Below are 15,617 nucleotides of genomic sequence, written 5' to 3'. Positions count from 1 at the left end.
AGTGAGATTAAATCTATAAAGTACATTTGTGTAATATAACATATTTAAGTATTGCACATTTGCATAATATTCTGCGTTTGCATTTCAGTTTTTATTCATTTTGAGGAATACTGAATCTTTTTTGATGAGTAAATACTATCATGTTTTCACAGCGCACACAATGCATCTGAACCTTCCCTCAATACGGGGACAGGAGAGCTGTCACTCAATAATTGGGAAAACAAAGTTACTTGTGTCAATTATTTGAAAAAGTAACTTTACTTTTAAATTGACGACAAAATAAAATTAGATATTTTGTGACCAAAAAAAAATCATGTGTTACTTTATAGTTACTCATGTTGCACTCAAAATTATGATGATATATTGAAAGATAATGGAAGTAAAATAAGTTCATAATTCAGTAACACCATGAGGTGGACACTGGGGAGTTAAATATGTTAAAAATGAAAAGGCAATATTAAATGTTTCTTTGGAATAACTGTAATGTTTTCTCTCAGGGACACAAACATGCATTCAACACAAGAAAAAAAAAAACAGAATTATTTACAATTTACAAAGAATCACTTCTCTGTGAAAATAGCATTATAAATATGATTTACATAACAAAATAAATATGCAGCTTAGCAATGTAGATTGAGTTTTCTGTTAAAAAATATGTTACAGAACAAAATAGCAATTAGTAATACCTTCACATCTCTGTTGTTTTCTTTTCTTTTGGCTGATTTATTTATTTTTTCATTAGACCGCTACATAAAAAAAATTATATTAAAAAGTAATTTTCTATTAAATATTTTAACAGTCTAGAATGTCTTCATTTGACAAAAGTACTCTCAGAGGAGACAGCTGTTAATAAAACATATACATAGATACAGAGCATAATAGCCTCTCCCAATTGAGTGAGAATTTGCATTGATAAATGTGTGATCAACCATCATCTTACTGTCATGTTAGTACAATGGTGGTTTTAAAGGGGAATTGCACTCAAACAATGTCATTTTGCTTATTTACCATTAAGATACTAAGACAAAAATGTCCCAAGAGTTTATACACAGCTGAAAAGAAAATGAGTGAATGAAATGAGTGAAATACCCCTTTTAATACAATGTGAACGAGTTAAACTGAAGGTATACCAAAAAGGTATAGAGAACCGACCTGAGTAGCAGGGTCACATTCAGGACATTGCTGGCCTGAAATGTGACTATGAAAAAGGAGGATATGTTTGCGGGAATTTGCATTTCATCCAGTATTTGTGAGGATATATGTATTTTGTACCATAGAGGAATAGTTTACCCAAAAATAAAAATTCTGACATCATTTACTCACCCTCATGAACAGTATTCAATGTCCAACCTTCTGATTTACATACAAACACACATGTATGTACACTGCCACAAAAGTCTCCAAAAAGGCAATATAAAGAAGTTCTCTATTGTCCATACCTATATGATATATACCTACATGATCCACATTGTCATGTCATTCGCTCTTGTGTTTAGATAAAAGGTTTGATGTCACTCATGTCAAAAGGCAATGTTTGCTGTGTCATCTTGACCACAAATGAGATTTGATAGCTATGGCAAAAGGGGAATAAATGCCTGTTCACATCAAGGACTAACTATAATGTTAAAAACTTAGTTTCGCTAGTTCCGGAAGGATGTTTTCCATTCATTTTTCCCATAGGCGTTTCAAAAAAGTTTAACTGTTATAAGCCATGAACCAAGCCAACCAGCTATGAGGTAAATCATAACATTACAAACTTTGATTTGAATCAAAAAAAGTTTGAAAATCAGACAAAATGACAAAGACTGTACTAAACTGCTTTAGTGAGGGAAAGAACTACAATCCCATGAAGCAATGTGAACTAATGAAAACTTTAAATTTAAAATATAAAACCATTTATTTAAAAATGTTGATTATATGAGTGTGTATTTTATTGCAAAATATGCATGTAGTTACAAGCATTTAAGTATTTTGAGAGTGTATGGAGAACAACTTGATTACGTTATTCGCAATGCTTCATGGGAGTGGGTGGAGCTAACAAGATATTTTGGTGCATTTTGCTTATTTCGACTCTTTGGTGAAATTTTCTACAGAGCATCATGGGTAATGTAGTTTTTCAACACAAATTCTGCTGTTAAAAGGCATGACAACACCAAGCCGACGGTCGCCGTTGGGCAGTTTTTGTCCGTCGGGCGACTAAGCTTTCTCAGTGTGTTCCGCACCGTCGGCTGAAGTTGGTCCTCGTTGGCTTTTTTCCGGCCGATTCGACATGTTGAAACGGCGTCGGAGCTCGTCGGTCCGTCGGGCCATCTGATCATTCTGATTGCTGTTCAGCTACTGCCACCTACTGGTACAGAAAGGCATTTTATCTTGCGCAGGCGCAGAACGGACGTGCTACTTGGCTGTCGGCTGTCGAGCATCGGTTTAGTATGTCAGGGCAACTTTAGACACAGACGCTGCTGACATGAGCCAACCCCGCAGTCTGCTTTCATCGCCACTAGTTCGTCGGCGTCAGCTTGGTGTGTGTTTCTGCCTAAACACGATTATTTTAAAACAAAATTGAAATGACGTGGTCCAACAGCTATAACAACCTCGCAGCTCACAGTAGGGCTGTCTTTAAAGGTTTATAAGCTATCATTAAAAATTGATTTTCCCTATGGAGAAATTGAATGGAGTTTTCACTTCTGGAACCCAACCGTTGACTGTTGCATATAGTTATCATTATAGTTATCGCTTTTGGTGTCAAAGTTGGGCCTTAACTGGATTCAGAAGACTTAGAATATAGTGTATGACAACTATGATACTACTTTTACTGTGTTGTTATATCCTTTTTGGCTTTTGGCAGTATAAATGACCATATACTTTGATAATATAGAGAACAGAAGCTTGAACATTCTTTAAAAGTTCTCCAGCTATGATCTACTGAAAGAAAAAAAAAGATCCATGTTTGGATGGATTGGCATTGGAGTTAGTTAAAGATGACAGAATTATTATTATGGGACTGACTATTCCTTTAAATATTATTATTATCGAGACATATCAGAAAATAACTTAGCCATACCCCAAGAATGATGCTGGGTTTAGAGTAAGGTGATCCAGTGCTTTCCACACACGTGTGTCTGTCTGTTCCAAAGTTCCTGTTTATACGATTCTTTATAGTCTTGAGTAGATCCAATATATATTTTACATGTAATTCATAAACTCTATAATCCGTGTTGCAGATTATAAACTCTATAATCGACAATATCCGTACTCTCTCTGTATTTTCTTTCTCTGAATTGACATATAAAACTCTAATAAACTGTGGCTAAATATATCGGTAACAAAAGAAAATAAGATACAAACCACAAAGCAAACAACAATGCTGAAGATCCGTAAAACTGGATTACATTCGTGATACTTTTATAACCAAAAGATAAATTAAGAGCAGAGATGCAGGTGTACCTTTAACCGGTTACATGGTTCATCAGTACTTTCACCGGTACGGTGTTGTGTTGGGAACGTTTGAACAGTCAGCAGCCCATGGTTTAACTGAGGTGGATCTGACAAGGGCTCCGTTCCAAATCTCTGTTTTGGGCATCTCCACCATCTCCAAGGTGCTCAGTGAGAATAATCTGCATGGGTAATATACGCTGGAGGAAAATGATGCCATTTGGACTCTTAAATTGATCATTAATAGGGGGATCTGGAGATGGAAGCCCGTAGAGAGTTGGCACAGAGCCCCGACTAAAGGCAGGGCTCAGCATGAGGTCAAAGCTGAGGTGGGTGAAGGGGTTGGAGGTATCAAAACAGACTGATGGGAAGCACAGCCCCAACTGGGAGCGAGTCCTTCCACGGCATTTAGCTGCCACTGCTGAGCATGCCCAGTAGCTTACTTGGGTCCATGCCCTGCTGGTGGGCCATCTTCTGTACGTCAAAGCCCATGTGCATGAGGAACTGGATAACGTTCATCTCCTGTCCCGTCGACTGATCTCGGATTGTTGGGCACGTCGGGTTGCAGTGAGGCCATGGACAGCTGTCGATCAAGTGCACGGGACAGCCTTTGGGAGGGGATTTATTATTTCTGCTGTTTTCCTGTAGACTGCGATCCCAGCAGTGGAGCGCTCTGGGTAAAGACGTGCCCTTGACTTGAACGTCAGTCCAGTAACTACAACAAACACAAGAGGGCAGAGCAACTCAATGAGTGTCTCGCTCATCTCACTAGTCCATCATGGGAAAAATAGCACTTTATATTGTATATGATTGTTTATAACTTTATATAAATAACTTGAAAAGTGGTACAGATCTACTCCTGATCTACAAGTAGAAATGCACAAAATCAAAAAGATCACTTACTTTCTTGTTATGAATTCATGTGAAAGGCAGGCTGGGGCAAACATGGCACTGGAGGTGAAAAGCAGATAATTAGAAACAGCAAAAAAGTATTCACATCAAATGAGCATTCAAGCTATCTTCACAATGAATCTCTAAAGTGCCAGTCATACTTACGGGACATCCTTCAGAGTGTTCCTCAGCTCCGTCCCCAGGTTCTGAATATAACGCCACTGACCCTCCTGAACCGGCTGACCCGTCAGATGAATGTTGTCCACTGTTAGCTGGGCTTCGTCAAACAGCCACTGTACTACAAACACAGGGCCTGTGATAAAGAAACATCACACTTGGTTAAAAAAAAAGCAACCAAATTCAATAGTGTCTGTAAAGAACTATGTGGATGGTGCCTGTACTCACGTTTAATGGTAGGATAAACTTTATATCCAAAGAAGCAGTTCCATTCTTTTCCTTCATAAGCCTGTCGGCATCGCTCAGGTACAACGCCGCCCCAGTATCTGTCGACAAGAAGTTCATGACATTCCTAAATATCTAATTCACTGTGAAATTCACATGAGGAAAAAGGTAAACATGGAATGCTATTTGCATTTGAAAGACTCTTCACATCGAATATTAGGTTCGATGAACATTAATTTGAATAACGGCTGAAAATCAGACCGAATTTTCATGTGGAACATTTCTGTTGGTGTGAACAGGGCTCTAGTTAGGTCACCTCTCACAAGAAGCATAAAAAATATATATATTTAATTTCAGATATTTAAAGTGAGGTGGTCACAATGCCACCATATATTACCTATTTAATGAAACACTGAAAGCAGAAAGTGCATTGCTCATTCCTGGGAATATAAGCGACATTGCAGACTGAGCTTGATAGCGACTATAACAGCCTCCGAATAAAATAGCCTACGTGAAAAGTACAGGAGAAAATGTCCTGCTATTTGGAGGTAAGTGTGGGTTGTAGCCTACCGGTTATTTCCCGTATCTGATCATTAAATTATTCTATCCCTTCTGTAAACTGAAGTCAAAGTTATTACTGAAAATATACCTCAAAAATAATATAGTCATGGTATATTGCTTGTGTGTTTTGAAGACACTCACAATAAATTTGAAATGTACTTACAACACAAATAAAGTACACTTTAATATCACTAATCAAGAATGTTGTGATGTCCATCAGCTGCGGGTACCCTTAAGTACCAGCAGATGGCAGCCTCGTCCCTCAATGTTTCCATAAACTCTGGGCCTTTTGCCCTGTACTCTTTATGAAGTCTTGTTTGTTTTGATTGACATTTTCTGTTGGCATTTTGAGCAGTTCTGGTGTTTCTTCATAGAGTGTATGTATGTACGGACTGATTATACACTGAACAAAATTATAAATGCAACACTTTTGTTTTTGCCCCCATTTTTCATGAGCTGAACTCAAAGATCTAAGACTTTTTCTATACACACAAAAGGCCTATTTCTCTCAAATATTGTTAAAAAAATCTGTCTAAATCTGTGTTAGTGAGCACTTCTCCTTTGCCAAGATAATCCATCCACCTCACAGGTGTGGCATATCAAGATGCTGATTAGACAGCATGAATATTGCACAGGTGTCCGAAAACCAGTCAGTATCTGCCTGGTATGGACTAAGACCTTGGATTATAGCTATTCTTAAACTGCATTTGGATTCTCACTCCTTCTGCTGTATGCCTTCATTCCACCTCCACCCAAACATTACATATGTAATTAGTCCCTACACAGGCATATACTTAAAGTATACTAAGTATACATAAAGTTTTTCCAATTTAGCAGATAAAAGTACACTATATACACTTAAACTTATGCTTTACTACAATTTACTTACAATTAAAATATACTTGGTACAAAATTAGTTTATCCAAAATAGCACACTTCAAGTTAACTTACATTATTAGACTTGATGTATACTGATAATTAGTCTTTTTTAAAACTATGGAATACTGCCACAAAGATGTGCAAAAGCTGTTTTGTAGGTGTGGAACGAGTCGAGTCCTCTTTAAGAATTAAGTGGAAATACAGCAAATTGTATTTCTGTGAGAACAATGTGACCCACCTCTCTGAAATTTGTATTGCTCAATGGATTTCATCAACTTTTAGTCACTTGCAACACACCATCCCCATTAAAACTCTACAATGTAACTGTCCTTAAGGTTAGAGATTTGTTTAAATCCATAAATCTTAAGCATGAGCAAAAGCAAGATCAAATTTTAAAGGTAGGGTATGCTTTTCATAAACACTTGTGTTATACTGATTGAAACTCTCTTCACATCCTGATAGCAATCAATAACAGAAGTTGTCTATATATATATATATATATATATATATATATATATATATATATATATATTTTTTTTTTTTTTTTTTTTTTTTATTATCTTTTTTTTTTAATAAAATGTTTGTCCAATCAGTGCATATGGTCCGACAAACATAATATTCTTACTTGATTCCTCTCTTGATGACTTCGGTGGGCGCACAGTTGATAGTGTCCACACAGTCAGTGCAGCGGTACTGTTTGTTGTCCAAGAACCAGCCCGAGTCAGATAGACCCCTGACCTGGATGTTTGTATGACCCAACTCCTCCAGGAGCTCAGATACTGGATCCACATTCAGCAAAACCCCAGTGCCACCCGCACTGTGGACAAGACGCACACATTTAGTCAACATCAGTCACAGACATCAGAGTCAGAAACTATGGTCTGTAATATGGACTCACCTGCTTCCAGCTAACAGCAGTATCTTGGCATTGTCCAGACCTTTGGTGAGCAGATCCTTCACAACTTCCTTTATAATCAGTGAACCCATAAACGCATAGTTATCTGTACACAATAAACAACCAATTAATGAACGGCTAGTGCTAACTAGCTTATAATAGCTATAAAAGAGGCACTTTGATATACCAATCAAAGATTTTGGATCTTTTTTTAGATTTAAGATATTAAGGCCTGGTTTCACAGACAGGGTTTAGATTAAGCCAGGATTAGGCCTTAGTTCAATTAGGACATTTAACATTCTATTTTTCCAAGTTAAAGTATTCAGGTCCAGGTTCAATGTGGTCTCACTGGCATTTGGACCCTTCTGTTTAACATAGTACTAAATATATCATCTTTTAGATATAATTTGAGTATTACTTTGATCAGTTTTTGGTGTGGCTCCACTCCATACATCACTTGAGCAATATGGGATAAACCTGAAAAGTAGAAAACACAAAGACTTCAGGTCCAAATCTATGCCAACATAACCATATTGAAAATGACCGTTTCATCTAAAGTGTAAAAAAAGAGTATATACACTAGTGGGATACTCACACCATGTTGGCATTCCACCAGTGTGGGTTTTCCTCTGGAAGTGAAGACAGTATTCCTGTGCCTGAAGTTAAAATAAATATATACAGAACTATGAAATAACAGTGCAAAATAACAGAAATGAAAATTGTCTTTGTATAACTGTTTTGAAATCTAGTTTATGTATGTTTATCAAGCCAAAAAACTTGGCCTGGGTGTGAACAAAGTCCCTTTAAGGCAAGTCATTCCACTTGGTGGCCATCTTTGAAACACCTCAGCTATTTCAGTCATGCAAGTGCAGCTCCTATCTCTTTGAATGGGGAAACATCAAATTCTTACGATTAAATGTCTAAGTGTCTAAAGTGTCTAATGTTTATCTTAAACACTCATATCATGCAAATCAAAGGCAGCTGCAGTGATGCAATTTACCCTTCGCAAAGACCCGCCCCCTTAGTTACTGTTGCTTTGTCTGACAAGCCATGGTGCTGTCAGAGTGAAAAATACATCGTGGAGCAAAGAGGACACTGACAACACGTCGACAGACAAGACAAAGCAGGTTACTTATGATATTAAACAAAGTCCCAGCTTTTAAACTGTGTAATTTTTTAAGAAATTCGAACAATAAAAACCATTTTGTGGCTCTTTAATGTGTTGTGACAGATTGCTGTAGCTCCTCAGCTCAAGAGGCTCATGAACCGATCATCTCTTCCTACTAGTTAATTTATAGCATCAAATAAACATGAATGAACATCAGAAGGAATGTTGTTTCAAATGCGGAAAGATGTCAGTACACACCATTTTTCAAGTTCAAGTTCACCGAGAATAATCTTCTAACTCCTGACTGCTTTGTCGGACAAAATGGCGGATTCGGCATTATGATTGGTTAGATCGCTTGTCAATCAAACTCCCAGCGAAGGGTCAATTACGTTACCAATTAGCAATTTGCTCTTTTATTTAGAAGGAGGTACTTATTGCGCGTTGCACTTTCTCCCATTCATGAGTGCACCATCTTTGTATATCAAAAGTCTGAATAAGCCTTTTAGTGATGCTATTAGCAGTCACACTTCTGTTGACAGACTATTGGCATTTCTAACCTGTCTTGGTTTGTGGCCATTTGGAGGAGCTCATGAGCCTCCTCATGGTCTCGTATCTGCTGTCACAGTTCTCTTTGTTGAAGCAGTACCAGCCACCTGCAGAGAGACGCATTTCGTACACCTTCAGCATCAACAGGGATGAAATAGGGGTCTGAATTCCACAGAAGATATTCTAATGACTGAAAGCATTACACTTACCCTCCAGAAATATTAACCACCGTCTGCTTCCTTTGGACTCCTTCAGGTAGTACCTACAATAAAGCAGACTGCCATTAAACCTATACTTGCAGACTATATATGCCATCTGTTCTTATGTCAATTCTTTATATATAAATTCAAATAACAATTCAGTTGAAATATAGTAGTCAACATTTGAAGTGGATCAAAACCTTTCATCAAAAATGTCCTAAAACCTTCTTATTAGGACAACTTAGTTCTTAGGACAACTTGATGAACCTTTTTGATCCACTTCAAATGTTGACTACTGTAGTTATGAATTATACAGTTTCTCAAGATTACTGTCAGCATGTATTCTGTCAACAAAATATGATTTCTAATCCTAAAAATGACAGCTACACTGTATTGCCAAAAGTTTAGGTACGCCTGCCATTGTGTGCACATGAATTTTAATGACATCCCATTCTTAATCCGCAGGGTTTAATATGGAGTTGGCCCTCCCTTTGCCGCTATAACAGCCTCAACTCTTCTGGGAAGGCTTTCCACAAGGTTTAGGAGTGTGTTTATGGGAATTTTTGATCTCTAATTCATCCCAAAGGTGTTCTATCGGGTTGAGGTCAGGACTTGCTTTGTGCACTGGTGTGCAGTCATGTTGGAACAGGAAGGGCCGTCCCCAAACTGTTCCCACAAAGTTGGGAGCATGACATTTTCCAAAATGTCTTGGTATGCTGAAGCTTTAAGAGTTCCTTTCACTGGAACTAAGGGGCCAAGCCCAACCCCTGAAAAACAACCCCACACCATAATGCCCCCTCCACCAAACTTTACACTTGTCACAATGCAACAGCCAAACCCAGACTCGTCCATCGGGTTGACAGACAGAGAAGCGTGATTCATCACTCCAGAGAACACGTCTCCACTGCTCTAGAGTCCAGTGGCGGCATGCTTTACACCACTGCATCCGACGCTTTGCATTGCACTTGGTGATGTAAGGCTTGGATGCAGCTGCTTGGCCATGGAAACCCATTCTATGAAGCTCTCTACGCACTGTCCTTGAGCTAATCTGAAGGCCACATGAAGTTTGGAGGTCTGTAGCTATTGAAAAGTTGGTGACTTCTGTGCACTGTGCGCCTAAGCATGCGCTGACCCCGCTCTGTGATTTTACGTGGCCTACCACTTCATGGATGAGTTGCTGTTGTTTCCAATTGCTTCCACTTTGTTATGATACCACTAGTTGACTGTGGAATATTTAGTAGTGAGGAAATTTCACAAATGGACTTATTGCACAGGTGGCAACCTATCACGGTACCACGCTTGAATTCACTGAGCTGCTGAGAGCGACTCATTCTTTCACAAATGTTTGTAGAAGCAGTCTGCATGCCTATGGAAGTCAATGGTGCCCCAAAACTGTTCAGTTTAACACATTCTTCAAAATATCTCCCTTTGTGTTCAACAGAACAAAGACATTTATACAGATTTTGAACGACATGAGGGTGAGTAAATGATGACAGAATTTTCATTTTTGGGCGAACTAACCCTTTAAGTCAAAAGCACTCTTAAGTAACACAAATTTAATTTAAAACTATAATAAATGTTTGTTAAATTGCAATAAATATGCAATAAAGTATCTGAAAACATTACATTACATTCAGTTTGCACATAAGTATATTCTTTTAAAGTATATTACTTCAATAATAAGTACATTTTTCTTTTTAACAAGGGATGATAATCTACCAAGAAATTGTTCAGAGCTGCAAAGTTCATCGTATCCACAAGAGGGCGTTCAGCCATTGTGTAAACTCTTTCCAGCTCAAACTTCAGTCCCTTTTTGCTTGTGTGAGAAAAGTTACAGTTGTGGCTCAGCTTGTTACTTTGAGGGGCATCAGTCTGCCATAATTAAAGACAGCTTTAATTCTCATCCAAACGATGCCACTGGTGACCACATTTTTGGCATATGGTGTACATTTCTCACTATTACCCTCCTCACCACTTCTTACACGCCAACGATTTATGTTTCATTAGGCTACATTACAGCTTATAAAGCTTAGGCTGCAAGTCTGATAGCTCTCATAAAATTAACGCGAACATTCAGTAAAGGTTTTTATAAATGCTGAAAAATTAGGATAAGCCTGATCATAAAAGCTTTTCAGTAGTATGACCTGTGGAATCCATCCATGTATAACAGCCTATCACACGACACACAGGAAAACTTCTCTACAAGCAACTACTGCAGATCTGAAAGAGAACGTGGGCCAATGCCAAAAACATCACAGCTTCTGTGCATTAGAGAGGATCAGCATGGAGTTTATGCCAGCGCTGATTCTCTTTTAGCAAAGCAAGCTAATATATAAGAACTGCACTTATAATGTGATTCTTAACTGGGAACATTGGGATTTTGCAAGAAAAAACTCTGTCAAGTACAGATGATCAATTAATGCATGTTTGTTACTAAATAGACATATTCCATTATTTTAGTTTTCTGTGTCATCATTTAACTGTTTAGATCTTATGCAGAGATTCTTTGTTTATGTACCATAAACAGTGTTAATTACAAATGATGGCAAATATGAAAACCTACTTTTCGGTGTATATTATTTAACTCCAAAACACTGTGATGTGCATACATGTGACATGCATAAAATATGTTCAAAATGCTTTAGATAAACCGTTTTTGAATGTAACAATTATTTCTGATTCAGCAGATCTGCATGAATATAAGGCATATTGAAATTTTATATGAGAATGATGCTCAAAAATAGTTTGTTCACTGTAGAGAAGGGGCCAAAAAGATTAATGAGCTTTCTTTGCAAGATGTACAAGATAGATTTACAAGATGTATTGATATCACTGTTGCTGCTCCCATAGATTTTTTTGCATTGTCAACATCAGCCTACACACTATATTGTCGCAAGGAAAGAGTACTTACACACAGCTGGATCACATTTTCTACTTCTGTACATCTGTCCCCACTTTTACATTCTACAAGAGCTGAAATTTTTAACTTCAGTGGTTAAGATTTAAATTTGAAACAGCAGAGGATCAGGTATGTCATGTAATGATGTGACTGGTGTCTAAAAAATTATTCATATTATAAAAAATGCAGTCATTTTGTAGTCTCTAAACCCTCAATATCACAAAACATGACAATAATCAAGCATATGCTCTTACTAGCTTTCATTAGAATTCCAATATATATCCTAATTGGGCAATTTAGCCAATTAGCTTGTGAGTTTCAGTCAGCAGGTATATCAGAGCGGGGATGCATTCAACAATAACAACAATAACAAAACACTCTTCAGTTCAATACTTGGGGGTTGATGTGGGAATGTGAACTGGTCAATGAAAACCCATAACGATTGGCAATTACTCTGGGGACGATGTGCCCCTCATGGTGCTTTGGGACATGTTCTGATGTTTGCAGGAACATAGACAGCTTTTTCTGAGAGTATAACATAAAAAAATAAAATAGATATTAATTCTGAATGACCAGCAGTGGCAGGTGCACAAAAACCAGTTGGAGGGATGCCACTGAAATTGGGCATTTTATGTGCTTGTCATGTCTACGTCATTTGCACATCAACTCACATGCAGATATTGTACAGCACTGCCACTGTAAATACTGCAAACTCAACCTATAGATCACATTTGAACACATATTTCCCACTTACTATCCTCAAGCCCTGCCCACCTGTCACTGTATTACTATTTATTCTAGGTGATTCTCTCACTTCTCAACCTCAGCTTGCTCTGACAACACCTTACATTTGTATTATTGGATTAGTATTAACATTAATGCTTTAAAACCTGATTTGCCTAACATGAAACTGTCAGGTCACTGATAAATGGATGTACTGGAGAACACACTCTCATAGCAATTCATTTATATCTCAAACCGGTAACACTTTAGTATGGGGACCACATATTCATTATTGACTATGACTTTTCCCTCAATAAACTCCTAATTTACTGATTATTAATAGTTAGTGAGGTAGTTGTTAAGTTTAGGTATTAAGAATGTAGAATAAGGTCATGTAGAATAATATGTGCTTAATAAGTACTAATAAATAGCCAATATTCTAGTAATATGCAAGCTTATAAGCAACTAGTTAAAAGACCCTAAAATAAAGTGTTACCCTCCAACCATTAAAATAAACAAATTCATTTTATTTTCTGCCATTAACTTTTAAGTAAAACCAGCGTAGTGTCAAAGTTAAAGCTCTTTCTTAAGCACATGGAGTTGAAACTCCAACTAAAATCAGGAAGCAATGACAGTAACAAGGTAGGAATAGAAGAAGAAAAAGGTCCCAAAAGGGTGTTTTTGAATGATATTTGGTACCCCAAAGAACATTTCAGTAAACACTTTTCAAAAGAACCAGTTTTTAGTGATAAGAACATTTAATACTCTAAAGAACCTCTTTTTTATTCAATGGAAATGTTCCATGGATGTTAAAGGTTCTTCTTGGAACCACAGATGCCAATAAATAACCTTTATTTTTAAGAGTGAGAATGCAATGATGTTAATCTAGACTTTATGGGTAAAAAGCTAAATGCATAGTTTGAAATACCAATGTTACAGTTAGTAGACGCATGATAATATTTCTCTTCTGACAATGTAAGGAACGTATACAATCTTTCTATTATAATGTATAAATTAAGGTAAGACAGTGATGCCTCAGTTTTACTGTACAGGCTTTGACAACAATAACGGTCGAGACTATGATGTGAGTCGGAACGCACCTTAGATGATGCCGCACGCGCTTGTGATGCCCAAATATTGTTTAAGTAGGCAGCCCGCTGGGTTACCTAACGTTTGTGATTGTAACCGGCTCGTTGTCTTACCCTGCTGGGGTCCCGTCGTTACAGGTGACTGATGTATTCTCCAGGAAATGTAACTTCATGTCGTAGTCAAGCTTCTGGGCCGAGCACGGGTAGAGAGACTGCGCGAGGTTCTTTACCTGAGTCATGAAATTGTCCATGTTTTCTTCCACGGCTGTGAAATCCAGTGAGAAGCTCTCGGTGGTTTCGGCGCGGTCTCGGGAATGCGCGGAGGGCAGCGCGCGCCGCGGCTGCGGGTTTCGACCTCCGCGGAATCTCCGCGCGCCAAGCGCGCCGGACTGAATCAATCCCAGCATCACAGCCCAATGAATGACACTCATCACCCGTATGCTCCTCTGCGGCCGCCTGCACTTCATCACGCTCTCCTCGAAATCCTGAGATGTTGCTGAAAATCTGCACTTCAGCAGTTACACAAAATTCAAAAGCGAACACTTACACAGAGCCAAAGTGTGTTGAACAGGTGAGCTTTCTCAGTGCAAAACTTCGAAGTCCTTAAGGCTTTTTCTTTTAAATATTCAATATACTGCTTCCTCCACTATGAAAATTCCTCCACGGACTGTGGTGTGCTCTTCTGTTCAATACCTGTGTATTTAACCGCTCTGGGTTTTAACCCTGCTCTCTTTCCCATGAACCAATCGCTGTGGAGGGCAGTGCAACGGGGCGTGATCCAGTCACACTGATTTCTGTCCTTTTCATTTATTGAAAAAAATGCCCATAGTTTGGTCTTTTTGATCTGCGATATTTTTCTTGATGTGGTAGTTTTTATTGGCATTGAAATGTCTGTTTCGTAATCCACGCGAATTTATAGAGTGAGAATAAGACTTTTCTGACACTCTCGGCTCTCGTGCTTTGGAAAAAATATATAAACATACAACGAGAATAGCGTGAGAATCTACAAGTGGCGGTGGAACTTGCACACAATGGGTTTTTTTGTGTTACAATTTTATTTATAATTTATATTTTATAATTTATTAGCTTTGTTTGGGATGGGGGTTAATACAACTTAAAATATGTGTAGGTATTTTGTCACGAATTTATAGTCTTGTGAGAACAAACATAGCCTACTCCTGATTTTTTTTTTCCATAATGCGAACGAAAACTTCAGTACTTGTCTAACTTGTGCGGGTATTTTTGTCAGTATAAGAGATTCCGCGACTTTTTTTATCTACTGGAGTCTGTTGACTGGGCCTCTGAAGATCAAAGGAGTCAGTCATCACTCCTCCACCCTCATGAAGCCCCTTCCAGACTTTCCCTCTGCTGTATATTTGGAGTCGGAAGGAAAACCCGCACCTTACAGGAATGCTCCTTTTTCGTGGGTACTAAATTAAATGTTTAATTATTTGACGCTGGTATGTTAGTATAATTTGCTTTTTTTATCACGGTGTCAATCAAACAAATAACAAACTCACACCACAGCTCAAAGTTGCTTTATCCATCCATCGTTGCTTGTTTTAAAGACCTTTCTTTCTCCCTTTACAGTGATGTCTTCATTCACTGTTTTTCACACATCGCGTTAATGTAATGGGGTTCGCTGGATTCCTGCTACGGCCATTAATCGGCCATTGAGCGGTGAGATAAAAGGGTGTCAAGTGGCTGGTGTTAACGCGACACTTAACTTTACACAAGCCTGTTGTTTCAGACCAGTGCTCTCACTTTTATGCATGCAGTGCCGTGGAAACGGGGGAACTCGCCCATTGGCGTCGATTCATTCCGTCACTTACCGCGAGTCTCTCTTTGTTCAGATGCTAAACACTTGAAGAATAGACCAGTCATCCTCTATTCAGACGTAGATCTACGTCTTCATGGGACCATTACACTCAAGCCCATAGGTAGGTCCATCCAATGCTGGCTCCAAAAAAGTATTTGGACACTTAAGTTTAAA

General features: G+C 38.2%; 2 protein-coding genes across 2 annotated transcripts in view; both read right to left on the bottom strand.

Moving 5' to 3' along the window:
• The window catches only part of LOC125280859 (gastrula zinc finger protein XlCGF57.1-like), a 1,316,469-nt gene that overhangs the window by 950,845 nt on the left and 350,007 nt on the right, over positions 1 to 15,617 (bottom strand). The window lies entirely within an intron of this gene.
• Positions 458 to 14,546, bottom strand: notum1a (notum, palmitoleoyl-protein carboxylesterase a). The gene is made up of 11 exons (XM_048152299.1): positions 13,739 to 14,546; positions 8,924 to 8,976; positions 8,726 to 8,821; positions 7,656 to 7,716; positions 7,479 to 7,537; positions 7,064 to 7,166; positions 6,791 to 6,982; positions 4,729 to 4,826; positions 4,489 to 4,636; positions 4,336 to 4,383; positions 458 to 4,147 (listed from the first exon to the last, which is right to left on the bottom strand). The coding sequence occupies exons 1-11, from the start codon at positions 14,089 to 14,091 to the stop codon at positions 3,841 to 3,843; spliced, it is 1,518 nt and encodes a 505-aa protein (XP_048008256.1). The 5' UTR covers positions 14,092 to 14,546; the 3' UTR covers positions 458 to 3,840.

This window comes from Megalobrama amblycephala, linkage group LG1, assembly GCF_018812025.1.
Source record: "Megalobrama amblycephala isolate DHTTF-2021 linkage group LG1, ASM1881202v1, whole genome shotgun sequence".
In the NCBI taxonomy this organism is placed as follows: domain Eukaryota; kingdom Metazoa; phylum Chordata; class Actinopteri; order Cypriniformes; family Xenocyprididae; genus Megalobrama; species Megalobrama amblycephala.
This window is presented reverse-complemented; position numbering and strand designations above follow the sequence as displayed.

Excerpts from the sequence above, each read along its gene's own strand:
- notum1a (XM_048152299.1), bottom strand. The coding sequence starts at position 14,091 with ATGAAGTGCAGGCGGCCGCAGAGGAGCATACGGGTGATGAGTGTCATT. Across the intron at positions 7,167-7,478 it reads CACACCAAAAACTGATCAAA|ATAACTATGCGTTTATGGGT; the intron begins GTAATACTCAAA and ends TATTGTGTACAG. Across the intron at positions 4,637-4,728 it reads AGTTTATCCTACCATTAAAC|GCCCTGTGTTTGTAGTACAG; the intron begins GTGAGTACAGGC and ends TCTTTATCACAG.